This window comes from Paramormyrops kingsleyae, chromosome 1 (genome assembly GCF_048594095.1).
Source record: "Paramormyrops kingsleyae isolate MSU_618 chromosome 1, PKINGS_0.4, whole genome shotgun sequence".
In the NCBI taxonomy this organism is placed as follows: domain Eukaryota; kingdom Metazoa; phylum Chordata; class Actinopteri; order Osteoglossiformes; family Mormyridae; genus Paramormyrops; species Paramormyrops kingsleyae.
This window is the reverse complement of record NC_132797.1, coordinates 50,908,871-50,933,968: the sequence shown is the minus strand read 5'-3', so window position 1 is coordinate 50,933,968 and position 25,098 is coordinate 50,908,871. Positions and strand designations below refer to the sequence as shown.

Here is a 25,098-nt window from a genome sequence, read left to right as displayed (position 1 = left end):
CTGGCTGCAGACACTGTGGAGCTCCACAGTAAGCGGAAACACGTGACCTCCACAGTAGGCGGAAACACGTGGAGCTCCACAGTAAGCGGAAACACGTGACCTCCACAGTAGGCGGAAACACGTGGAGCTTCACAGTAAGCGGAAACACGTGACTTCAAATTTGAACACAGTTACGTCGCACGAGAAATGTTTTTGTGTTGTATCCCGTATTGCAATATATTGTAATAAAAGGTTTAAAAAATATAGGATGTACTTAAAATAGACAAATTAATAACAATAGACTTTGACAGCGAAAACTAAATTGCGTTTTTGTTACTGTTGATAATGCTGAGAAATAAACATGGTTCTAATTAAGTGTTTTTAATTCGTAAAATGTATAAAAATATTATTGATTACAGGCTAATACATTACTGTTAATAGCAACTAAGCTTTTTAATGTTACAAGTATAAACAATGCTGTTATATTTGCACTGTAATCTTTTATTTTAAATTGTAGTAGTATAATTTCCCCATGGGGATCAATAAAGTTCAACTATAAGTATGAACATGGAAACAAGTGAACAAAATTTTGAAATAAGTTTAATTGTAATTTTTTATTTACATTGAAAAAAACAACACATAAAAAAAAACAAACAGCCAGTGCCTTCCTCCGTCCATTATTTTTCAAACATAGCATTGACCCTTAGCCCCTGCTCGTCAACACATGCCTGTAGAAAGAGCTCCATGTCCTCCGCACACTGAAAAACAAAGATGAAGAAGTCCCTTGCTTCAGTGTCTTCTTCCTCCAGCATCTCTCTTAAGACCCTCTGCTGGTCCTCTTTATTTAAGGACAGATATTTTGGCATGGTTACGTGTTCATGGAAAAGCGCCTTATTTTGGACAACCCACTGCACAGCAGTATGCAGATCTTGAACAACTGCTGGCTCCTGTGTCAAGCAAATCGGGATAAAAATTTAGATATTCTCTGAAGCAGAACGGTTATTTTAACAGTGAGTCAAGTCACTAACCATTAAATTACACTAATGTTTAAAGTGAATACTGACCTGACTGACTTCCGGTAACTTGCGCTTTTTCAGTCTGAAAATGGGCACATGTTGTCCTTGAAGCACAACTTTGGCGTCCTCTCTCCAGTGTGCAAAAAGCTTGCCATAGCTTAACAGAAAATTTTGATATTGTTAATGTGTCTAAACCTTGAGACAATATAGCACAGAAGCCAAAATATAAATACCTCCTGAGATCAAAGTTCTCCATCAACAGCAAGCACCACCATTTCCGCAAGTAGGGCATGTCTGACTGTAAAATATCAATATGAAACATGTTTAACAACTTTCAAAAGATTCAAGACTCCATTGCTCTCAAATGAAATAGGATACTTACTATAGTATAATCAAATGGTGCATCCAGTGCCACGTAGAGAGCAGACTGTTTGGGACAAAAAATAAAAATTACATTGTTTTGGAGCTTAATTTAATTTTTGTATGAATCTCAAGGAAAACTGAATAACAGAAAAATAACCATTAGCATGAAGATCCCACAGTCAATTCCAAAGTCTTGGCTCGGAAAACCCTTTATTACAGAGAAAATAAAGGTTCATTAATAAAATCCCTTAAAAGACGACTAGCGTAATTCATGTAATTCACCATACACTCACACCATTACATACCTTCAAGTCAAACCCATTTTTTTCTGACCACTGCCCTGGAATGATCTTCACTGCAAGATTCCTTTTTCCAAGACAATTACATTCACAAGTTAACAGACATCATCATGATGGGTGTGAAATGCTATTTGCCAATAGCACCAACTTTAAGTGCAAGCCTTAGGAACACGGCCTTAGGAACACGGCCTTAGGAACACGGCCTTAGGAACACGGCCTTAGGAACACGGCCTTAGGAACACGGCCTTAGGAACACGGCCTTAGGAACACGGCCTTAGGAACACGGCCTTAGGAACACGGCCTTAGGAACACGGCCTTAGGAACACGGCCTGGACACAACAAAATGTAAAAGTACAGTCACATGCTCGCAGTTGGTTAAAGTGTGTCATACATAGCAATTTCAGTTTTATTTTCAGGTTGGCATAATTTATAAACTGATTTTTGTTTTATGTTAAACACTAGAAGATTTTGAAAAGCCAATTAATGTGTGAAACTCATCTAAAGACAGCATCATTGATTTGAACAGAATGTGAAGATGAGAAAAAGAATCAAGAGGTGATGCATCCTGCTGATATAGTTTATAAGCAAGCATGTGGATGTACTGTATGTGTGAACACTCTAGATCAATAGAACATGATCTGGGATGCACTTAACCTGGAACACTGAACAGGTTCCTGAAAACTCTGGAACAAACCAAACAAGCTTATAAAAATGTGACCTCAAAAGTGAAACATATTGTTGGCCACCAAATCCTGCCTTTGTGTTTAATGGGTCAAGAAAGAGGATTTCTCTTTTACGTGGCTTCAGTACCTAAAAGACAGTTGCTCAGGACTTCAAACTTGCAAACAATGTCATTGCAAGAGATCATAAAAAATACAGTAAAGAAATACTTTTGAAAATGTGTCATCTAAATTTAATAGATCACAGACACACAGCAAAATTTTAGTATGTGGCAAAAAATAAGACTTACACACAACTGGAAATGGCCAGGTGTCCAGAGAGGGAGAACTATGATGTCCATCCACTGAGCATCAGTCTGAAACAGAATCATATTTTTAAGTATTCAGTATATAAACTCTTGCTAAATTTCTATAAAAATTCATTATGATCACTTGTTTTTTTTTAAAGGATGGTACACTTACAGGAACGGACTGCAATGGATCACAGCCATAGGGTGCAAGCCAAGTCCGGGTGACATAAAGATTTTCAATGTAAATGCTTATCCCCTAGAAAATGTGAAATAGCACATTTAAAACAACCACTCTTTAAAATAAAGCTTAAAAATCTTCATATACAAACACACAGTACCTTTGACTGAACAATTTTGGTGATAAGCTCAAAACAGCCATTCCCAACCTGAAAAAAATAGATTAAAAATTAATGTACACTTTATTATAATACATTTACAGACCAAATAAAAAATACTTACTGTAGATTCCATTTGTTCGTTTAAACCCAGTGTCCAAAAATCAGCCCGTGTGAGACATCCAGTAGACGTTTCAACAATCAGCTCATCTTTGGGTCTGCTGATGTCCAGAACATAGTTGAGCTAAAAAAAAGATAAGTATCATACACTGTGGATGAGAAAAGCAAATAAGCACTAAAAGTACTACTTTGTGACATGTGAAAACTCAAACTTTAACATACAAGCTGCTGTTGACCAGGGTGCAGTACAAAAGACCACGATGAACGGCTGGCCAAAATGTTCTCAGGCTTTGTCAGAGCTTTACACGGTGGTCCACACAGGTCAGGAAGAGTTGCATCTGTTGACGTTCTATTGCTTTTCTTGTCGTCAACTGGTACCAGAGGTTCTATAGGGATTTCCACAGGTTTTATACAAAACACTACATAGAATGCATATTAAAGAATACACATGCAAGAAAAACAAGCACTATTTATATAAGGGAATGCATTTAAAACAGCAGGTAAGGAAATCTGTTATGAGCAAGATTGTCATTTCACCTATATATAACAAACACTATTCAAAATAAGAAATTGTACCAGTGTTACCAGAAATTGAAGGTGCTTGGTTCAACACAGTTTCTGTGGTTTCTCTGGGTTTACTGCACTGTAGGGCTAGGGACACAAAGAAAACAGCAATATACACACAGTGAGGAACAAATGTAATCCGTGAACAATGACAGCTTTCTGGTCTTGTGAAAATCCATGTATCATTTACCTACGACAGCTTGACCCAGTGCAGACAATGAGATATTGATCTGTCCAAGTCGACCATGTCTTAACTGCCTCTCCAGAAGTTTCTTGTTGGTGACAGTGTTATGATGATGAATTATATTTCTCATCAAAAACACATGTGTGGATGGACTCATATTATTTAAAAAGTAATTATTTTTCCTCATGCTTGCAAAGAACTGTTCAACAACTTGACTGTTCAGCCAACCTTTCAGCTCTGGGACAAGTTGAATTCTACGTAATATGTCCTTGGGATCTTTTGTATTTCCCTCATGAAATCTGTCATACAGGACATGATGGTCGGATGATCCAGTGATAGGATGAGGATTTTCATTTACACTGTCCATCCTTTCATGTAGCCATGGAAGATTCACTCGCAATTTTCCATCCCGTGCAGCCTTGACATTTTCCTCAGTGGGCTCAGCCAGTCGACCTTCATGTGGATGAAATGGCACTCGATTTGGAACCCGCAAGTTGGTGTGTGCCGCCAAACCCCTCGCAAAATCATACACGCAGATGTTTGGTATGTGCTTCCAGGACAGGAGAAGGTCAGCAAAATCCCTGGGACTTTCAGCACGAAGATTAAATTTAATACTGTATACAATGCCATGCGGACATAGTATTACAGACCATCCACCTGCGAGAAAAGATTAAACAAGGTGTCTGTGATTGTAAATCAATAATTTAATGCTACTTCTTATAATCACTAAGTGATACTTACCAGAGGCACCCCATATGCTTTGAAAGACCTTATCATATGTCTGCCTGCTCTTCATCTTCTCCCTCAGTCTGGTGATGAGATCAAAGCGGGAGCCTTTGGAGTCGATGTTGCAGGCTTTGCACAATTTTCTCACCACTCCAACCTGACAGTAATTAGGGAAAACTGTAAATGGAACAACCACTGAGCTTTATTGTACATATTCTAAAAACTTCAAAGCAATGTTACCTTTTGTTTGGTGAGTTCATCAAACAGACGCTCCTCTGTGACACTGCTAAGCTGTGCTTCATGTGAACTGCTTGTTCTTACTTTTTTAAACTCAGTGTTAAGCACAATGTCACTCTTTCGAGTTTCACTCCCGATCCATGGTGCCCAGTGCGTGTAAGTTGGTGGAACTGAAAATGGATTCTTCACGCTGCCTACAGAAAAATGGTATGTTTTTATTTACAGTCTAAATTACGTTAAAACACTGAATGACTGTAAATAAGTTTTTGCCATCACTTACTTGGAAAAAACTCACGGCTTATCATCTCCAGGTGAATAGAGCTCCAAAAACCTTCAATGTCATGTTCACCACTGAAGTCTTCAGGGGGGGCTTTGAGGTCACTCACTATAATAACAATGACTAGTCAGGAACATGTACGTACTCCATGAACTATAAACACAAATGTACATAAAACTTACCTGCTAAGTTGAACACCCCTTTTCTGTGTAAGTCCATAACTACCACAGGGGGGTGAAATCCACAGTTTATGCAGGAGTACATGTAATCTGTGTCAGTCAAAGCCTCAAAATGGCAATAACCATGAAATATGATATCCCTAGAAGGAAACTTCACCCTTCTTAAGCCCTCCAATGAGTCAATGACCCTTGACACGGATACATGGTTCTGAAATATGACAATAGATTGAAGATTGTGATTAGACAGATATTTAAATTTAGGCACAAATGTATGCATACAACAACATACCATACTCACACACACAAACACATTTTAAGAAATCATCAGATGAGTACAATTTATTTGTGATCCTCACCTGTAAATTTTCTCTCAGAAAAAGGCAGAGTTCAAGAGATAAAACGATGTGGTTGTCAAAGTTATGAAGCCCATCCGTCCACTCCTGGTATCTGTACACCATGTGGCACTGAGGACACAATCTATGGTATGTTGAAACATCTGTTAAAGACAAACCACATTAATTTCAAAACATTAGTATAGGAGCAATTATAAGTCATAATTCCACACAGATTTAATCTGATTCATTACAACTTACTCTCAATCATTCCCATCATGCTGACAATCCTTGCTTTATTAGTAATTAGAACAGCCTCGTCAAGTTTATGGTAGTCTGGGCACACCTGGCACAGAGTTTCAAAAGGAATGAGCTGTCTCTGATGTTCCATTTTCTGTGACATGACATCTTCTGGAAGAGATTGAGGAATTTTTTTCTCTTTAAATATATAGCGGATACTCCTTTCCGCAGCAGCATTGTCCTCACAGGAAGAACCCTCCTGAGTCATCAGTGATGGGGGGCCTGATGATAGTGGCACATTTGACTGGAAGAGGTCTCTCTCTGTCTGAAAGAGATGCCATTTAGCAATGCTTTTATGAGGGCATGATATTCGTGGCTTTGCACAAGCACAATGCCAGGTATTCCTCTGAGCATTGTAAGTCACAAATATTCTGCCAAGACGGCAGAAACTGTGTATTTCAGGCTCAAGTACAGAGAAACATATCTGTGAGGAGGATCCACCAAAATCTACCCTCACACAAAGTGGAACATGTGTCATCTGGGCAGCTGTCTGTCTCCTTAAGCATGCCGCAGCCTTGTCCTTTCCGAAGAATTTCAGGACCACCATTTCCATCAAAATAGCTTCTTGAAGAAATACCTCTTTCACAGTTTCTCTACAGTAATCTAGTGAGCGAATGTGCTCACATAAACTGTAGCCTAGTCCGCTCCGCTGAGCCAGCAACTGATATTGCTGACATTCCTCCAGCTCACATCTGACACTGTGAGATCTCCCCCATGTTTTCCTCTGAACGTGAACTGGCACTGAAAACCCATGGCCAGTTCTCTGCACAGCAAATAAGCCAGTAGTCTCATCTACACAAACACACTGCAGATGACAAGCCAGGTAAACATCCAGTGATCTGTTTGAATGCCTCCTCATCATGTGAGCCTTTAAGTTTTTTTTAAGAAGACTAAGACCACAGTGAGGGCATTTCATTCTTATTGACTTCCCATAAGCCACAGTTTCATTCAGCACAGAGGGTAGAGCATATGAATGTTCTACCAAAGGTTCAGAAGACTGTCTAGACACTGGACAGAGTGCAGCGGGAGGGTGACGGGGCTCCTCGGAGAGTGCAGCGGGAGGGTGACGGGGCTCCTCGGAGAGTGCAGCGGGAGGGTGACGGGGCTCCTCGGAGAGTGCAGCGGGAGGGTGACGGGGCTCCTCGGAGAGTGCAGCGGGAGGGTGACGGGGCTCCTCGGAGAGTGCAGCGGGAGGGTGACGGGGCTCCTCGGAGAGTGCAGCGGGAGGGTGACGGGGCTCCTCGGAGAGTGCAGCGGGAGGGAGACGGGGCTCCTCGGAGAGTGCAGCGGGAGGGAGACGGGGCTCCTCGGAGAGTGCAGCGGGAGGGAGACGGGGCTCCTCGGAGAGTGCAGCGGGAGGGAGACGGGGCTCCTCGGAGAGTGCAGCGGGAGGGAGACGGGGCTCCTCGGAGAGTGCAGCGGGGAGCAGTCCTGACAGTGGTGGCTGACTTGTTATTGAAGAATGCTGACATGATAATAAATGCCTTGCCATATCCCTACGCCGTATGATTGTCCTGTTACAGACAGGGCAGTGAAAGTGTCCTGTCCTCCTACATGGCAGCCTGCACCGGCATATAATTTTGTCTGTAAGAGAGAAAAAAAACACATGTAGTTTAAACGTAGTTATATAGAATGCAATCAATTTATCTAACAGAGTGTACATGTTAACAAAAGCATAAATAAAATAATGACCATCCAATCCTCTATAGTAAAAGCAAAAGGGTATGGATGCCATCAAGCAATGTGGTGAAGAGGAAAGAAAAATATATTTAATAAAAACAAGTTTTTTCTTGCTGATGAATGCACTGAACTGTACAATGTGATAGCAACTTTTAAGTCAACAAAGACACTACAGAAGTTCTGAAAACAAGTGCATATAACTATATTTATAACTATAAACTATATTTAATACCAACATACCTTTGAAAGGCAAAGCATTTTTAATGTGTCCATTTATATGTTCCTCCATCTTTGCCCTGACTGTAGGGCTGAAAGTAGGGCACAGAGGGCAGTGAAAGAGTCTCCTGCAACATGTTGTGCATTCCTGCAATGCTGGCTTTGAGGCAGAATCACAGATTGATATATGCATCTAAAAGAGAGAGAAAAGAAGATAAACACCATATACACATTTGAACTATTTTGATGCTACTGTATGTTCTTCAAAGTGCCGAGACCCTTATTCTACTGACCACATTGAGGGAGCAGAGAAAATGTACTAGACAACAGATTAAGTTGAAATTATGAGATCAAATACATTTTGGATGTAAAAAAAAAAAAACCAGTTCAGGTTTTAGCAGAAATAACACATTACACTTAGCATGTAATAGTGATTTCTCAATGTTACACTGGTAACAATTACTGTTTAAAACCACTGTGCTTCGTGATAACGATTTAGCAGAATAACATGCAAGAACCATGAAGATTTGGGGAGAAAGGTCTATACAAAAAGATACTTTACAAGACTTTTAATTGTGACATACGTATGTATTGACATACAACACATACAATTTAACAAAGGCGAACTAAAAACCGGGCAATAAAAAAGCATTAGAGAAAAGAATAAAGAATAGAAGTATTTATAAATATATAAATCTCTTTCTGAAGCACTTTACAACGTCGATGCAGGTGGAATGAGAGACATGAATAAAGCGCAATATGCAGTAAATGGAACAATGCACATTGATGTTACAGACAATGAAAAGTAGTGAAGTGAATTTGTTCAATAGGAAACAAAAAACAAATACATTTGAAACTGACCACTATATTCCAACAATAACTAATTCTAATGCAAAATGTGGTTTAGAGATATTTTTGGTCATGTCGCTCACAGAAGCCCTTAATCCAGCTCTCTTACTTAAACCAGGGCCAGGAAACAAACATCGGTGTGTTTCTCTGCCATGGAGCACGATAAAAAAAAAACAAGTTTAAAAATGACCTTCGTTTTAAATATTCCATGTTGATACGCATACAAAGTGCCAACATGATCAGTTTAAGCAGACTAGTTGAATACTAGAATTACTAAATTACTAACAGCACATTTGTATATGAATGACTCTGTACCAACCTTTACGATCCACTTGCGCGGTTTCCACTGAATCTATGCAGATCACGTGTTTCCGCCTACTGTGGAGGAGTGACGTGTTTCCGCTTAGTGTGGAGGTCACGTGTTTCCGCTTAGTGTGGAGGTCACGTGTTTCCGCTTAGTGTGGAGCTCCACACCTACAGTGTCTGCAGCCAGGCGCTCTTGGGACCAGCAGAACTGTCGTAAACGTGGAAATGAGTTGCGTTGTGAATCTGCGGTCGATTACTTTTCTTCAAGGACCCGGATGTGTGTCACAATAGATTGAAACTGAATTTGCGAACTGAAAACTTTCGAGGTAGGATAAATGCTGTTTCAAGTTATTGGAATTCAGATTCAAACTATTAGATTCAGGTTTAGTTTTTACTTGCAGCTTCAAATATACAAAATTCATATTCAGTTTCTAGTGGCACAAATATCAGCACATAGGCGGAACCTTTCTTACTGCGTACAAGTTTTGCGCTGGGCATAAAAGTAAAGGGAACGGAGGAAAATTGAGGGAACCGGATCTAAACACAAGGAATTGCTCAGAATGGCTCGATCGACAAAGGTAACGTATTATTATTTTTTATTTGATCGAGTGAAATAATAATAATGATAGACTATTTACAAGGTGATAAAACTGTTACATTCACATAAATGCGTGTGCAGATTTGTCTCGAATTGACAATCTCACACCAGCCAGTTGATCAAAGTGGGCAGCTCTGCAGTTGTAGGCCTATTATTTGCGTTTTCCCAATATATCGAATTCCACTGTTATATTCCTGTCAATTGCAGCTAATTAAAAATAAGACATGTAAAAAAAGCTTCGTGATAAAAAAATATATTAAAATATTTTTAATATAAAATATTTGAATTGCATAATCGATTAGTGAAATGAAATTGTTACAGCAAGTTTATTCTTGGGTAAACTTAGATAATATATTAACTATATTGAAATCATGTGACATAATATTTGCTTTTTCCATGCAAAAAAAAAAACTAATGTCGAAAAAAACGAATATTCCCTATTCTTATGAAGTCGAATGTTGACAAATTTGACATCACCCAACATTTTTAGTGCTCCAGGACGGCTATATTGCGGGAAAATTTGCCGGCTTGCGGAGAAATTGTTGAGACGTCTGCTACACTTCCTTAGTAGTTTCTTCCTGTGTTTTAGTCAGCCATGGTGCTCTGCATGGATGTGGGCTTCTCCATGAGCAACTCAGCCCCTGGTCAGGAGTCTTCCTTTGAACTAGCCAGGAAGGTTATTCAAAACTGTGTGCAGAGACAGGTAAAGGTTACCTCATTGACTCTCTAAATTGTATGCTTAATGATCTTGGTTGCAAAAACTGCTGTGTGTTTCTTCTCAAAGGTGTTTGCAGAGACCAAGGATGAGCTGGGTTTGGTCTTGTTTGGCACAGAGAATACTAAGAATTCACTGGACAGCAGCGGACAATACCAGAATATTTATGTTCATAGACACCTGATGCTGCCTGATTTTGAGCTGCTGGAGGACATCCAGCAAAAAATACATCCTGGGAGCAAGCATGCAGATTGTATCCTTTTTTGAACCCCCCCCCCCTCAAACAATTGTGTGCACTTTTAGTGCGATTTCCTGCTAAATGCTACTTTAATGTTAGTTTGCAAGCAAGTTGCATTTGCTGTTGTCAGCCTCTTATCTGATGTTCTTGAGCTCATGCACATGACATCACAGTAGGGAGAAGTCACTGTGGTCAAACACACTGAGTGGCAGCATTAGTATTCAATTTACGTAAATGATAGACACCAATATATACAGTAAACTGGTGAAATTTGCAGATGACACCAAGGTGGGTGGTGTAGCAGATACTGAACTAGCGGCTCAGCAGCTACAGCGGGATCTTGATTTAATTAGTGACTGGGCCGATACCTGGCAGATGAAATTTAACATAGACAAATGTAAGGTACTCCATGTAGGGAGCAGAAATATAAAGTACAGGTATTTTATGGGTCCTACTGAAATAAAGGTAGCTGATTATGAGAAAGACTTTGGTGTGTATGTTGATGCTTCCATGTCCCATTCTCGCCAGTGTGGGGAAGCAATAAAAAAAGGCCAATAGGATGTTGGGGTATATCTCCAGGGGTGTGGAGTTTAAGTCAAGGGAGGTAATGCTAAGATTATACAATTCCTTGGTGAGACCTCACCTAAAATATTGTGTGCAGGTTTGGTCACCATATCTTAAAAAGGACATTGCGGCCTTAGAAAAGGTGCAGCGTAGGGCCACAAGAATGATTCCTGGTGTTAGAGGAATGTCATACGAGGAAAGGTTAGTTGAGCTAAATCTGTTCAGCCTCAAGCAAAGGAGACTGAGGGGGGACATGATCCAGGTCTATAAGATTCTAACAGGTTTGGATGCTGTTCAACCAAATAGTTACTTCAGCATTAGTTCAAATACAAGAACTCGTGGCCATAGGTGGAAATTAGCGGGAGAACATTTCAAACTGGATTTAAGGAAGCACTTCTTTACACAGCGTGTAGTCAGTATAGAATAGTCTTCCTGATAACGTAGTGCAAGCTGAATCCTTGGGTTCCTTTAAATCAGAGCTAGATAAGATTTTAACAACTCTGAGCTATTAGTTAAGTTCTCCCGAAAGCGAGCTTGATGGGCCGAATGGCCTCCTCTCGTTTGTATAGTTCTTATGTTCTTAAATACCGCAAAAACATCTAAAATGGAAAGAGCTGACAGGATTGCTCATACAAATCAGTTTAATAAGAAGTATGAACTATCTTTTTACAGACTGCCGAAAACTAGATAACATGGATCAGTCTCGTATGGCTGGTACGCGAGCCATCTAATTAGGTGAATCAGTGCTGATACTGGTCCCAAATATCGGATCGGTGCAGCTCTGCTTTAAGAAATGTTATTGGGTGTTCATGGGTATTATCTCAGAGAGCTAAAACTGCATTTGTGTGTATGTGTAGAGCTTTAATAGGCTGGTTTCTCTGCATATATTTGGAAGAGGCTCATAGTGAGTGGTTAGATGACTTGACTAATTCCTTTCAGGGCTGGATGCACTTGTTGTGTGCATGGATCTCCTACAGAAAGAGACACTGTGAGAAGCTTCAGAAATTAAACAGCAAAAATAAACCTAATGGACGCAATTAATGTTGGCAGATTTTGCTGACGTGACTGTGTGTGTGTGTGTGTACAGGGGAAAGAAGCATGAGCGAATCAGCATTGCTCTGCTGACAGATCTGCAGGCACATGTCTGTGCTGACCAGCTGGATACTATCATCGCCAACCTGCAGAGGGCTGAAATCATGCTGCAGTTCTTGTGTGGTGTTTTCAGCATCGTTCACTAATTTCATCCTAGATATTAACACATTATGCTTTAGGGTTAGCAGTTACCACCCCATTAAACTTCAGTTTAATGTTCCCTACTAGACTGTGCCCCCTCTAAATTGTATTAGGGTTGCAGTCACTTCTGTCAAATGTCTGACGCCTGACCTCTGTCCCTTTCAGCTTACCCTTTCCTGTGTACCTGGAAGAAGGTGATGGAGAAGAGGATGATGGACAGCTTGGCATAAAGCGGCCTAGGGTGTCCCCCCAGGAAGGAAAGGGCCTGACCCAAGAGCAAAAGAAGGGTGTGAAGCTGGTGCGGCAAATTATGACCTCACTGGATGAACAGGGTGGTCTGGAAGAGGTTTATACATTCAGGTGTGTATAACACTTGTCATTGTCAGGGGCACCTGTATTCTGTGTGTTTGTGCATAAGAGGTCGTGTGAGGTTTGTAAGCTGTTCTGTTTACCCTGCAGCACAGCCATTGAGAGGCTGTCTATCTTCAAGAGGATTGAGCGAAGGCCCACAGCCTGGCCATGTCAGCTAACCATTGGCAGCACTCTGTCCATCCGCATTGTTGCCTACAAAGCGGTGAATCTCCACCTATCAAATGTATTGTGTAGATGACATCAGTGTGGGGCATGTCTGCTTCAGAGATTGGGTACAGCATGTGTGTATGCATGTGCAAGAGCTTTTTTGTAGACGAGGGACCTGTTTTTCTGCCTTAGATGACAGATGAAAAGGTCAAAAAGAGCTGGATGGTGGTTGATGCACAGAGTCACCAAAAGGACGATGTGAAGAGAGACACTATTTACTGCTTGAATGATGATAATGAGACGGAGGTTTCCAGGGATGACACCATTCAGGGTGAGGGGCTGAGGGCTGGGATGGGCTTAGGTTGATGTAGGACAGATCGGCAGGAAGATGTGGCCAGCCCTCAGAGACAGGCTGGGACAACAGAGACCTGATGTAATTTTGATTCAAATAGAGAACCACAATGACTGTTTGTCAAGAAATTGAAAACGGCACAATAAAACAATACAAACATCCCCTTCTATTTTCAATTTCTGTTAAATAGTAATGTCTATTTATTGTGGTCCCCCATGATAAATTTAGCTAGTTTTTGTGTGGAGGACCACCCCCATACTCAGCAAATGTTATCTTTAAGATTTCAAAATGGCACAGTGTATCATATGTATTAAACAGGAAGGGAATGTGCTCTGGATGTACATTTGTGTAAATTTTTCTCTGTCATCCCTTATCCAAAGGATTCCGCTATGGCAGCGACATTGTGCCTTTCTCCAAAGTGGATCAAGAGCAGATGAAATACAAGTGTGATGGGAAGTGCTTTGCAGTGCTTGGGTTCACCAAACAGAACTTGGTACCAAATCTTTCTCTGCTGGGATTCCACTCCTTAGTCACAGATCTGGGACAGTATGCCAATGTGCTTCATTGTTCAGTGCATTTCAGTTTGTCTACAAAATTTTGTTGTGATATAAGAAAGACCAAAGAACCAATGATTAATATATCATTAAAAACTCCACGATGCAGATTCAGCGTCACCAGTTCATGGGCACACAGGTCCTTAAGGTGTTTCCCCCCAAAGATGATGAGGTGAGAGTCATCATAGCCAGAGCTAAAAGTGTTTGAATGAAATTTGACAGCTTTACTGCGTCTCTCATCATTTCTGTCTCTGTACCGGGATTAAATCCAGTTTTTACTGCTTCTCTGTTTGCTTGGCTGGCTCAGCATGCTGCCATAGCCTTATCAGCTCTAATCAGGGCCCTGGAGGAGCTGAGAATGGCTGCAGTTGTACGCTACACCTATGACCGCAGGAGCAGCCCCCAGGTGGGAGCTGCCTTTCCCTGCATCAAGGACAAGTATGAGGTGAGGCAGGGGGCGGGGGGGCTCTGCCATTGAAGCCTCTTCTTTCTCTGCTATTTAAGTCTTGGCTACGCTGACAGTTGCATATGACACTTACTCATTTTTGAGGGTGAAAAAAATCTGAATATTATCAAGCTTTGCTAAATCACTTCCCACTCTTTTTCCCTCAGTGCCTGATATATGTACAGCTACCTTTCATGGAGGATTTACGCCTCTTCAGCTTCCCTTCCCTGGAAAATAACAGGAAGTTTGCAGCCTTAGGTGTGTCACTCTGGGTGAACAAGTACATACTACTCAGATACAGATACTGTTTTCCTGTCATTATGAACACTCACTCTCTCTAACTTGCAATTTTATTAACACCTAATAATAGTAACTTTGTGGATGGCCCATGCAGTGTTTTTCAATGTTTGTCGTGCTCCTGTACACACACACACACACACAAAAGCAGTGCTCTCTTTTCAGCCTGCACACAGTGCCAGCTGTGTTTGGATGTCATACACAATAGCAGACATCACACATTAGTGTGGATTTATTCAGGTTTTTATGACAGCTGGTCCCAGAAGTAATCTGATTGGATTTTGGCTATCTGACTAGATCAAATCTTGAAAGTGGGTTGTTCAAAATTTGGATTTTATCATATAATCCAGTCTTGGTTTTGATCTAGATCAAACCTTGATTATGTGCTGTGCATCAATTTTAGTAGGATTGGGATACCTTTGATTTAAAAAAAATAGTATTACCTAGGGATGCACCGAATGTTCGGCAACCGAAATTATTCGGCCGAAAATCGCCAAAAAAAGCACTTTCGGTGTTCGGCCGAATAAATTTTGCCGAACAATGACGTTTTTAATGACGCGATCAAATAGTAACCCGCGTAGAGTGAGAGGCGCGCGCTTTATGCAGCAAACATGTCAGCAGTGTGGAAGCACTTTAAAGTGTCAGAGAAAGAGGCAAAAACGGCCGTTTGCAGACACTGTTCTGCTGAATTGTCCAGAGGGGGTGCATCTGCAAAAACGTACAGCACTTCAAGTTTAATTTATCACTTAAAATCGACACCCCGAACATCATGCAGAGTATGAGAAAGACACGGCGGCGGCTACGGCAACAGCAGCAGCGAAAAGGAAAGTAGCTCCTCCCAGTCCTAGGACACCCACTCCATCTGTGGCTGACTTCTTAGAAAAGGCAAAAAAGTATTTTTGTTATTTGATTTATTTCTCTGTAAAGCAACACAAAATAGTAAAAAGCAAATTTTTACTATTTAATTTTTGTAATGGTGAAAAAATTGGCAAAATAAATGGAAAAAAATGCGAAACACCGCGTTCGGTATTCGGCCTTCGGCCTTTGGCCAAGCATTTCATTATTATTCGGCTTCGGCCAAGAATTTCATTTCGGTGCATCCCTAGTATTACCCTGATCCCAGCAGAAGGGTGGATTCAGGTGGATTTCAGGAGCAAAGTGCAATAAAACTTTAAAACTGCCATGTGATATATACATTTTATATTTTGCACATGAACCATTACAGTGATAAAGTCATAAACTTTAATAATACTTATTAAGCCTTTCAGCACACTGAAATTAACAAGAGAGTTAGGAAGGGAAGAGAAGGGAATTTTCCCCATAAAATAATCCACCAAACAGCCATCAGTATCAAACAAAATAATATATTTCATTAATCCAGATTAAACTTTTTGAACTGGACCCTAGAGATTAAGCAAAAGCTGACTAGATCATGTGCATTTTCTAAAAGCAGATATTCAGACAAAGCATCCCCTGCATGATACAGTTGTCCATTACATTAAGTGCAATTTACAGATAACAAAAACAAGAGTAAGTGGAGAAAACCCAGACCATAAACCTCAGAAAGCCTGTAAATGTGCTCTGCCAGAGAAACGGCTCTCTGCGGTGGACTCGCTCATTGACTCCATGATGTTGCTGGATGAGCAGGATGGAGAGACTGTAGACATCTTCAAGGTCAACCACATGGCCAACCCCCAGTTCCAGAGGCTTTTCCAGGTACACCAGCAGCTGCTGCATCATAGAAGCTGTTTTCTGGCAGTCATCATTCATGGCTGTGTCACGCTGCCTCTCCCATGCCTCTCGATCTGCAGTGCCTACAGCACCGGGCCCTAAACCCAAACAGCCCTCTGCCCCCCATGCAGTCCTGGTTGAAAGCAGCACTAGAGCGCCCTCAAGTGCTTGCCACACGCTGCCACGTACCACTCCAGGAGCTGAAACTACAGTTTCCTCTGAAGGAAGTTGTGCGCAAGAAAGAGCAAAAGACCTGTGCAGATGTATTTGGACACAGGTAGGACTTGCCTTGTGACATCCACTGGTCATTGTGGCCATAGCTTTCAACAGAGCTGGGTACTTGGAAAATGAAAATTAAATGTCTTGTAATGCAGAGTTAAGAGAATGTGTTTGCATTGCATTCCAGTTCCATCCTTGCATTATCCTCACTCTGCTTATGCATAGGAATGAGGAGGAGCCAGATGCAAAAAGGGCCAAGGAGGAGAAAGAGGAGGAGTTCAATCTGCAGGAGATCTCACAGGCCATTACTGCAGTGAGTGTCGAGAAACAGACCACAGGTTTCTGCAGAACTGCAGGAGTCATCGCTCTGAAAGAACATTATAGAAGCTGGCATTCTTTTCCAGCTTCAGTAACAATTGCACAGAGCTCCTGAACTGTGCCTGACTGCTTGTCTTGCAGGTAGGAAGCTTGAATCCTGCTAAGGACTTCTGTATGCTCATCCAACAGAAAACGGTTCCCTTTGCACAAGGTGGGACATTAGGGGAACAGAAACTGATTATCAGCAGTCTGTCCTATTGAAGGATCAGGACAGGGAAGAGAACAGAGCACCCATGTCCAAGTCCATTATGGTTAAGATTGCTCTGACCAGGATCTCTTACTCTGAAAAGCCTTTTTAATTGTGAAGCTTTCTTTTCTTTTCATTGCAGTTTGCCAACAGCTTACCCTTAGGATTGAGCAGTTGCTAAGCAACAAAAGTATTGCTTACTACATGAAATCCATTGACTGCATCCAGGCATTCAAAGAGGAGTCCATCAAGGTAAAATCGGTCTTGTAATTGGTTGCAGTAGTGTCACTGGTACAGAGTAAAATGGCACCCCAGAGATTGGCTTTAAACCTCTAATAATGTCTGCTGCACACCAAAACAGGGTGTTGTGTAGGAATAGGATGCCCCATAACTGCCACATTCTTTGCTTTGCTTGGGCAGGTTGCCAACGCAGAGCTGTATAACAGCTACTTGCACTCACTGAAGAGGAGTATTTCTGACCGAGGGCTTCAGGAATTCTGGAATCTTCTGGTTCAAAGTATGTCCAGCATTGAACTCTTAACACTGCAGAATGGTTTGCTTTTTGGAACTAAGTAATGTGTCCATGTGGTTGCTCTTAGCAGACCGCATCAAGCTGATCAGCATGGCTGAGGTGGAAGGAAGTTCTGTTTTACCACAGGAAGCAGCGCAGGTGGGTTTGCTGATGCATCATCATGCCGGTCATTGCAGTAAAACAGGTGTAAAGGACTGTGGGTCCTAATGTGTAAGGACCAGGAATGCTGCGCTTTTGTAGTGTACAGGTTTCCATACCTTTGCAATCATTTTTGTCTCAGTTTATGACCACAGAAGAAAATACTGAAGCAGCAGCTACAGAGGATGCTGGAGATGTAGATGATTTGGTGAGTAGGACCAATAGATGTTCTCTTTAACTGCTTTTTAGATATTAAGTCATGGATGACCAAGAACTTTCTACAGCTAAGTCAGAACAAAACAGAGATCTTGGTGATTGGTCCCTGCACTGGCTACCAGTCTGCTTCAGAATTTATTTCAAGGTTCTTTTACTGGTTTACAAGGCTCTTAATGGTCTTGGACCTACCTGTTTATCAGATGTGCTTTTATTCTATGAGCCTCCTAGAAGTCTCAGGTCTTTATCCCTGAAATCCAAACTAAAACCCACGGTGAAGCATCCTTTTTTTTACTATGGTCCACGTCTGTGGAACAGCCTTCATAAAGACCTGAGGGCATCAGAGGATGTTCATATTTGTAAATGCAGAAGACATACCTTTTCAATCTGGCTTTTGCTTGAGTTTTATTGTTTTACCGAACTTCATCTGTCTGCTTATCTATATATGTAAACTTCGTTTATTACTTATTTGTCTACTTATGCATATATTTGTCCATTTTATTACTTGGTATGTCCTCTCTTTTTTTTGTTTTTTATACTTTCAGTCATCTTCCTTTTAATACCTTAATTCCTTAATACTTTAATACTTATTTCTTATATCCCAGAACATTTAATCTTTTTTATCTCTTTTATTATTCTTCTATCTCTATCATCCTTTCACATCACACATTTATACTTTTATTTTGTACCTTTTCTCTTTCTTATACAGTGGTACCTCAGTTCTCAAACTCATTAGAACTTGAATTTCTTAAAAGTCGAACCAAACAGTTCGAAAAAAAAATTACCTAGAGCTCGATCTGAATCTCTGAAGTCATCCCGTGAACGCTGACCTAAGACAACTTGTACGCGCGGGGAAATGAGTCACACAGCATGTCTCTCAGCGGAAACAAAGGGTAACGCTTCAGTCTCAGCCTCGCATTCGCTGTGAGAGCATCGTGCATGTTTACACTAGCTGAATACATATATTTAGACAGTAAAAATACATTTAGACAATGATGGATAGTAACAGTAATTATTATATAACAAAATACATTTAAAAATAAAGATTTTTTATTTATTTTAATATTAATAATAAGCATTAATACATTTTATTATAATAATTTTGTCGTGCCAAGCGGGGACGGAACGGAGACAAAGGCGCAGACGTCGGGGAATACGGGGTTTAATTACAGGTAAGGCAGGCAAAGCGCAGATGGACAATACAATGACCGGACTGGGGAAACAAACAAACGTGGACTAAATACAGAGGGCTAATGAAAACAATCAGAAACAGCTGATCACACAGGGATTCCACACGGCGTTAACGAGGGGGCGTAGCACACAGAAGGGGCGGACGATCGGGACAGGACACTTTTTTTTTACTTTACACATTGTTTGGATACATTTATTTTCTTACTTTACAAATTACTGTTGTGATAAATGTGGTTAGATGTGTTTAGTACAGTATATGCTCTTCTTGTTTTATCCGGTTCATTTTGTGTTTAAATGCTAAAAATACATATTTAGGTGTAATTTTTTGGGGCCGGGAACCAATTAATTGGTTTTCCATTATTTCTTATGGGGGAAATTCTATCAGAACTCGAACTTTTTAGGATTCGATCCGGAGTTCTGAACGGATTAAATTCGAGTTCTGAGGTACCACTGTATTATCAATCATAATTTTATCATTTCCTTTTTATTAACTCATCATTCATAATTTTACTCACTACGTTTCAACCTGCCTCTGGAGTTTCCTTATGCAAATTTAAAACCCCTGGTACTGTCTCCTAAGTTCCTGTTTTCAAAGTTCCTGTTTTTATTGTTGTCTATTCTTTTTTGTACTTATCTATTTATTTATTTCCTTAAGGGTCCAAAGCATGAAATGCATTGGACCATTATTAAGGGTCCAAAGCATGAAATGCTTATGGACCATTATTGTTTTTCTTAGAATTTTTCTTTTTATTATTATAATTTTTTTCCTGCCCTAAAACTGAATGTACAGCCTAAACCGTAAGAGTTAGACCAACCAAACTTGGTCAGATGATGTCAATTCCTACCCGCTACTCAGATTTTCCGACCCAGGCCTGTCAGCCAGATGGGGGCGCCGTAGCGCCCCCCAACACGTTTCGGTCGATATCTCCTGTCCTGTTAGTCCTTCAATCGAAATTCTTTTTTCTACATATACAGACAGCCTTGCCCTATCAACTTGCCATTTGGACTATGAAGCTCCGCCTACTTAAATTTAATAATTTGCAAATCCTACTTCTGCCTTCAAGTCCTACCCCGTCTGGCCAAATCAGACATATGATATGTCAAACCAATCAGTTTTCTGAACTGATGAAAACTTATAAAAAAAATCCTAAAATTTCTCTATCATACGGCCTTCAGCCACGCCCAAACTCCACCTAAATTTGGCCAGTTTCAGTCTGACTGCTATAACTTGGTCCTGCTTTAGCCGACCTTAACCAAATTTGAAATCCTACCTCCCAGCCCCATTCTGGGGAAGAGATATAAAGCTGGCCCAATTTCATGAATAGGGGGTGCTACAACTAAAAACTGCCAATATCTCCTGACTGCCATGACCAATCAAGCTAAAATTTGGCATATACATACTACGATCAATTCTGAGATCAGACATATATCATAGCAGTCATTGATCATAAAATCATGGTCATCATCAGCCAATCAAAATTAAGCAGCCATTTGACAGGCTAAACAATACCGAATCTCAACCAAAACAGGCTGTCACATTTGATTCCCGACCCTTAGCATACCCTGTTAAGTACACCGCAATCAGCCAGATGGGGGCGCTACAGCAACAAGTTTTGCATTTCTGCCTATTTCTCCTGAACTGTTAAAGATTAAATTGAGAATTGTTGCAAATCCTATCCACTAGCTCATGGCAAATTTAATGGTATAAAGAACTTCATCATATCTCTTGCCATTTTTGCCTATTTTGTGACAGTCTGAAAACAGGACATTTCGTTAACCTCCTAGGATTTTCACCAAACCCACACAAATCTCGTATCATTTAAATCAGGAGACAGTCCTTATAAATAATTATTCAAAAAATCTTAAACTTTCCATGACAAACGGCCACCAGCCGCACCGAAACCATACAGGTGCCACACCCATTTCAATCAGACAGCTATATCTCAGGCCTGCCTCAGCCAATCATCACCATTTTAACAACTCTGAGCTATTAGTTAAGTTCTCCCCAAGCGAGCTCGATGGGCCGAATGGCCTCCTCTCATTTGTATAGTTCTTATGTTCTTATGTAAACTTGAATATATTCTGTAGGACGCTACTGGGGAAGGGGATTCTACAGCAATATAACATGTCTGTATAAACCTGCAAAATCAGTTCAACTTACATTTATTTCATTTTTGATCCATTGCCATATTACTGGTTAAAATCTTTTGTCCTGCAAGTTCTGGAAGTCATGCCAAATCAAGATATATGCAATGTCCCATGATAGTCATTTGCATTCCCTTGTGATATTTAAAAACTTAATAAATAACATATTACTATAACTACTGCAATGTCCAGCCCAAGTAGGTCATTCTGGTAGTAGATCAATCAAGACACTGCCCTTATGTATAATTTATAAAGATAACTTCACCTACCTGTACAGTATGGCCACCAGCCACACTGAACATACAGCATTTCCATGCTCATTTCAATCAAACAGCTAAATCGGAGGCAGTCTTCATCCAATCCTCATCAAATTTGACCGGCTAATGTAGCCGTGGACCACAGACAGACCCTCCAACTTTGGTGCCGATCGGTCAAATGGGGGCGCGACAGCCACTCTCCATATATGTCTAAGACCCACCTTAGCAAATTCAGCTGAAATGTCCTTCTTTCTCATAAAACCTTCAAAGAATTGTTTCCTTTCCCTTCACCTTAGTTCATATTTTTAATTTCCTTTAATTTTTCACCAATTTGCCTCATACAACATTATCAGACTTCATTTACACATGAGGCCTGAAAGTATTAAATAGTATTTCTAAAATGGAGCGCTGACTCCACCTGCTGGCCAAACCATTTCCATGCCCATTTCAATCAAACAGTTATATCTCTGGCATGCTTCATCCAATCATCTCAAAAATTGACCGACTGATTTATCTCTGGCCCACAGACAGACCCTCCACTGTTCGTGCTGATTGGTCAAAGGGGGGCGCTACGGCTACTCTAAATATGTCTAAGACCCACATTGGCTAATGCAGCTGAAATTACCTTATTTCTCATCAAGTATTTAAAGATTAATCACCTTTCCCTTGATCCCAGTTAATATTTTTTAATTGCTTTCATTTTCCTGCCATTAGACTTATAGAAATGTATCAAACTTCAGTGATACTTCAGGCTGTGTACACTGCAGCAATTGCAATTTCTTTGAACAGCTAGTCACCACATTTCCCTTCTGTTTGTCATCTACCGTTTTCCCTTTATCGTACCTTAATCAACATTTCTACGGTAATGTTCAAATGTCAGGTATCATCTTATCATAGTAGCATTTCCTACTTTCTGACTATTTTAATGAATTGGCCATCAGTTACAGTCTGTACTTAATTTCCAATTTAGCCACTGTCGTAATATGTCTAAGACCAACCTTGGTTAATGCAGCTGACATCTCCTTATTGTTTATTTAAACATTTAAATATTAATCACCTTTCCCTTCATCTAAGTCCATATTTTTAATCTGCTTATATATTACTGCCATTTGACTTTTAGAAATCTATCAAACTTCAATGTTACTTCAGCCTGTGTACACTGCAGCAATTGCAATATTTCTCCAACAGCTAGTCACCACATTTCCCTTCTGTTTCTCATCTACCCTTTTCCCTTTATCGTACCTTGATAAACATTTCTACGGTAATGTTCAAAATGTTTAGGTATCATCTCATAGTAGCATTTCCTATTTTCTGACTATTTAAATGCATTTCTCATCAATTACAGTCTGTACTTCATTTCCAATAATTAGTGAACTTCTAATTTTATGCCATTCACTTCATTCCTCTTCATTGCTTCTGTCCATTAGCTTTGGACCTGATTGTCACTGCTTGCAGTTATCTTTTTTCTTAGGATTATTATTATTTTCCTGCCCTAAAACTGAATGGGCAGCCTAAACCGTAAGACCAAGGTCAACCAAATTTGGCAGGAAGATGTCAATTCCTACCCGCTACTCAGACCCTCTGACCCAAGTCAGTCAGTCAGATGGGGGCGCTATAGCGCCCCCCATGCACTTTTCGGCCAATATCTCCTGTCCTGTTGGTCCTACAATCGAAATTATTTTTTCTACAGATGCAGGCAGATATTCTCTACAACTTTTACATTGAAACTATTAGGCTCCGCCTACTTAGATTTTTTGCTAATTTCCATAATTTGCAAATCCTACTTTTTCCTTAAAGTCCTAGCTTGTCCTACCAAATCAGACAAATGAGGTGTCAAACGAATCAGAACTCTGAGCTGATCAAGAATTATTCAAAAAATTCGGACATTTGTGTATACTATGGCCACTAGCCACACCCAAACAATGTCCAAATTTGGTCCATTTTGTTCTGACTGCCATAACTTGGCCGTGCTTTGGCCTACCTTGACCAAATTTAAAATCCTACCTCCCTACACTAATCCCACCTACATAAATCTGGTGTCATTCAAATCAGGAGACAGTCCTTTTAAAGATTTAGAGAAAAAAACTTTCAATAAGGTACGGCCAATAGCCAAACCATGACCATACTGGTGCCACGTCCATTTCAATCAGACAGCTATACCTCAGGCATGCTTCAGCCAATCATTACCAAATTTCTCTAACTATTGTAGGGCTGTAATCCATACAGACCCTCCAAATTTCGTGTTGATTGGTCAAATGGGAGCGCTACAGCCACTGTCCATATATGTCTAAGACCAACCTAGGCTAATTCCGCTAAAATGAGTTACCAGATCAGGTAGGAAGGTGTCTACCGATCTCACCCATCTTACCCAAAGCAGCGTGTGGTGCAGCGGGCTAAGCCTGTGTGTCTGTAATCAGAGGGTCGCTGGTTCGAACCCAGCTTCGGTGGGTTCTTGAGACAGCCTACTCTCCGTAAAACAAGTTCAGGGAGACATAAAGGCATTTTCCCCACGATGATCAATGAAGCTTCTTCTTTATTATTATTAAAACAGACATTAAGACAGGCATAGGCACTACACCGGAGGGTTCTACATTCTGTCCAACATCTACAGACGTGTTACACCTACACTAAAAGCATCTCATCAAAATTTCTACCTACTACTATGACCATCTCACCAAAACCAGTCCAGCTCTGTCCTACATCTACACTCACATTAGACCAACACTTAATCTACATCCTGTTATGATATTATAGTTATGTCTGACTTTCTACTATGCTGGCCGCCAGTGACAGTCCTCCAGTTTTCCGCCGTTATTACTATATAACTTGTCCTACCTATCCTAGCAGTCCGATCATCCTACACTTTGGACCCTTTCGTGACTGCCTGCAGTTTCTAGTTTATAATTGTCTTTCATGTCCCTTTTATCTTACAGTTTGGGTGAGGGAGGCAGTATGGGTGGGTTGATTTTGTGTTTCATTAAACTTGCAGGAAAGGTGATATATAAATAAAGTCTGATTGATTGATAGGAGTTGGGGCTGTTACTGACAGTAAGCATGGCAGATGATGATGCTTACCTGTGTGGGTGGTGTGTCAGTAGTGCTGAATCTATAAACAAGCTCTTTCTCTGTGTCACTCTCTTTCTACAGCTGGAGCTCATGTGAGCACGTCATGATCATACAGCAAGAAGGTACCTGTGCAGGGGCTGGGCACTGGTGCGAACCCATAATTTGCTGCCTGAGCTACTCAGACCTGCAGTTTTTACCCTGTTTATTCATGCATAATAAAATACTGTCAAAACGCTCACTTCAAGTATTTAAAAGCACTCCATTCTGCTGGATTTACTAATGGCTAAACACAAGCAAAAATGAAAAGTAAAAAAGACAGTTATGGGTAGAAAGGTGTTTTTAAAAAGTTTTCCTTCTTTCTTTTACTACTTGTATTGATTTCTTACGGAAGCGTATTTTAGCCACATTCATCTTTAGAAACAAATAATATTAGTTTCTTATTCTAAAGAATTTTTGCTACGTGGAATCACATTGGGCATTTTTCCACTGCACCAGGTACTGAACTTTTGGTACTTTGAGAAAGTACGGTACTTTGTGTTGGTTTTGACTGGCGTAAACATTGGTAATGACATCATAATGCGAAGTGGGGTATTT

General features: G+C 40.5%; 3 protein-coding genes across 5 annotated transcripts; 1 reads left to right on the top strand and 2 right to left on the bottom strand.

Annotated features, from left to right (window-relative positions):
* Positions 1 to 562: 562 nt before the first annotated feature.
* On the bottom strand, positions 563 to 1,752 carry LOC140592609 (structural maintenance of chromosomes protein 5-like). Its single transcript, XM_072716321.1, has 6 exons — positions 1,664 to 1,752; positions 1,516 to 1,566; positions 1,378 to 1,422; positions 1,229 to 1,293; positions 1,044 to 1,152; positions 563 to 926 (listed from the first exon to the last, which is right to left on the bottom strand). The coding sequence occupies exons 2-6, from the start codon at positions 1,522 to 1,524 to the stop codon at positions 657 to 659; spliced, it is 498 nt and encodes a 165-aa protein (XP_072572422.1). The 5' UTR covers positions 1,525 to 1,566; positions 1,664 to 1,752; the 3' UTR covers positions 563 to 656.
* A 580-nt stretch (positions 1,753 to 2,332) lies between these two features.
* LOC140592607 (uncharacterized) lies at positions 2,333 to 8,993 on the bottom strand. The gene is made up of 15 exons (XM_072716297.1): positions 8,946 to 8,993; positions 7,802 to 7,970; positions 5,843 to 7,465; positions 5,606 to 5,745; positions 5,253 to 5,457; positions 5,074 to 5,178; positions 4,797 to 4,987; positions 4,572 to 4,713; positions 3,837 to 4,487; positions 3,668 to 3,733; positions 3,305 to 3,468; positions 3,087 to 3,206; positions 2,966 to 3,013; positions 2,800 to 2,883; positions 2,333 to 2,693 (listed from the first exon to the last, which is right to left on the bottom strand). The coding sequence occupies exons 2-15, from the start codon at positions 7,968 to 7,970 to the stop codon at positions 2,571 to 2,573; spliced, it is 3,831 nt and encodes a 1,276-aa protein (XP_072572398.1). The 5' UTR covers positions 8,946 to 8,993; the 3' UTR covers positions 2,333 to 2,570.
* Positions 8,994 to 9,136: 143 nt separating this feature from the next.
* xrcc5 (X-ray repair complementing defective repair in Chinese hamster cells 5) lies at positions 9,137 to 24,742 on the top strand. Of its 3 annotated transcripts, XM_072716307.1 has the most exons (22): positions 9,137 to 9,258; positions 9,361 to 9,510; positions 10,120 to 10,233; positions 10,315 to 10,498; positions 11,987 to 12,035; positions 12,135 to 12,257; positions 12,446 to 12,640; positions 12,740 to 12,854; positions 12,992 to 13,130; positions 13,532 to 13,644; positions 13,815 to 13,877; positions 14,013 to 14,150; positions 14,318 to 14,408; positions 16,036 to 16,163; positions 16,259 to 16,455; positions 16,623 to 16,710; positions 16,857 to 16,926; positions 17,105 to 17,214; positions 17,383 to 17,479; positions 17,562 to 17,632; positions 17,775 to 17,840; positions 24,586 to 24,742. In XM_072716307.1, the coding sequence occupies exons 2-22, from the start codon at positions 9,493 to 9,495 to the stop codon at positions 24,598 to 24,600; spliced, it is 2,184 nt and encodes a 727-aa protein (XP_072572408.1). In that variant the 5' UTR covers positions 9,137 to 9,258; positions 9,361 to 9,492; the 3' UTR covers positions 24,601 to 24,742. The 3 variants fall into 3 exon arrangements, with proteins under 3 accessions (XP_072572408.1, XP_023665263.1, XP_023665262.1); XM_023809495.2 differs by having other exon boundaries at positions 9,141 to 9,510; positions 17,565 to 17,632; XM_023809494.2 differs by having other exon boundaries at positions 9,145 to 9,510.
* Positions 24,743 to 25,098: the final 356 nt, after the last annotated feature.

Bases quoted from the DNA above. Each gene is read 5' to 3' on its own strand.
- xrcc5 (XM_072716307.1), top strand. The intron at 16,164-16,258 runs GTACACCAGCAG...CTCGATCTGCAG, and splicing joins AGTTCCAGAGGCTTTTCCAG to TGCCTACAGCACCGGGCCCT. The intron at 16,711-16,856 runs GTGAGTGTCGAG...CTTGTCTTGCAG, and splicing joins TCTCACAGGCCATTACTGCA to GTAGGAAGCTTGAATCCTGC.
- LOC140592609 (XM_072716321.1), bottom strand. The intron at 1,294-1,377 runs GTAAGTATCCTA...GATATTTTACAG, and splicing joins CACCATTTGATTATACTATA to TCAGACATGCCCTACTTGCG. The intron at 1,153-1,228 runs GTATTTATATTT...TTTTCTGTTAAG, and splicing joins GAGAACTTTGATCTCAGGAG to CTATGGCAAGCTTTTTGCAC.
- LOC140592607 (XM_072716297.1), bottom strand. From the start codon at position 7,970: ATGCATATATCAATCTGTGATTCTGCCTCAAAGCCAGCATTGCAGGAA. The intron at 4,488-4,571 runs GTAAGTATCACT...CTTTTCTCGCAG, and splicing joins AAGCATATGGGGTGCCTCTG to GTGGATGGTCTGTAATACTA. The intron at 3,734-3,836 runs GTAAATGATACA...TTGTGTCCCTAG, and splicing joins ACTGGGTCAAGCTGTCGTAG to CCCTACAGTGCAGTAAACCC.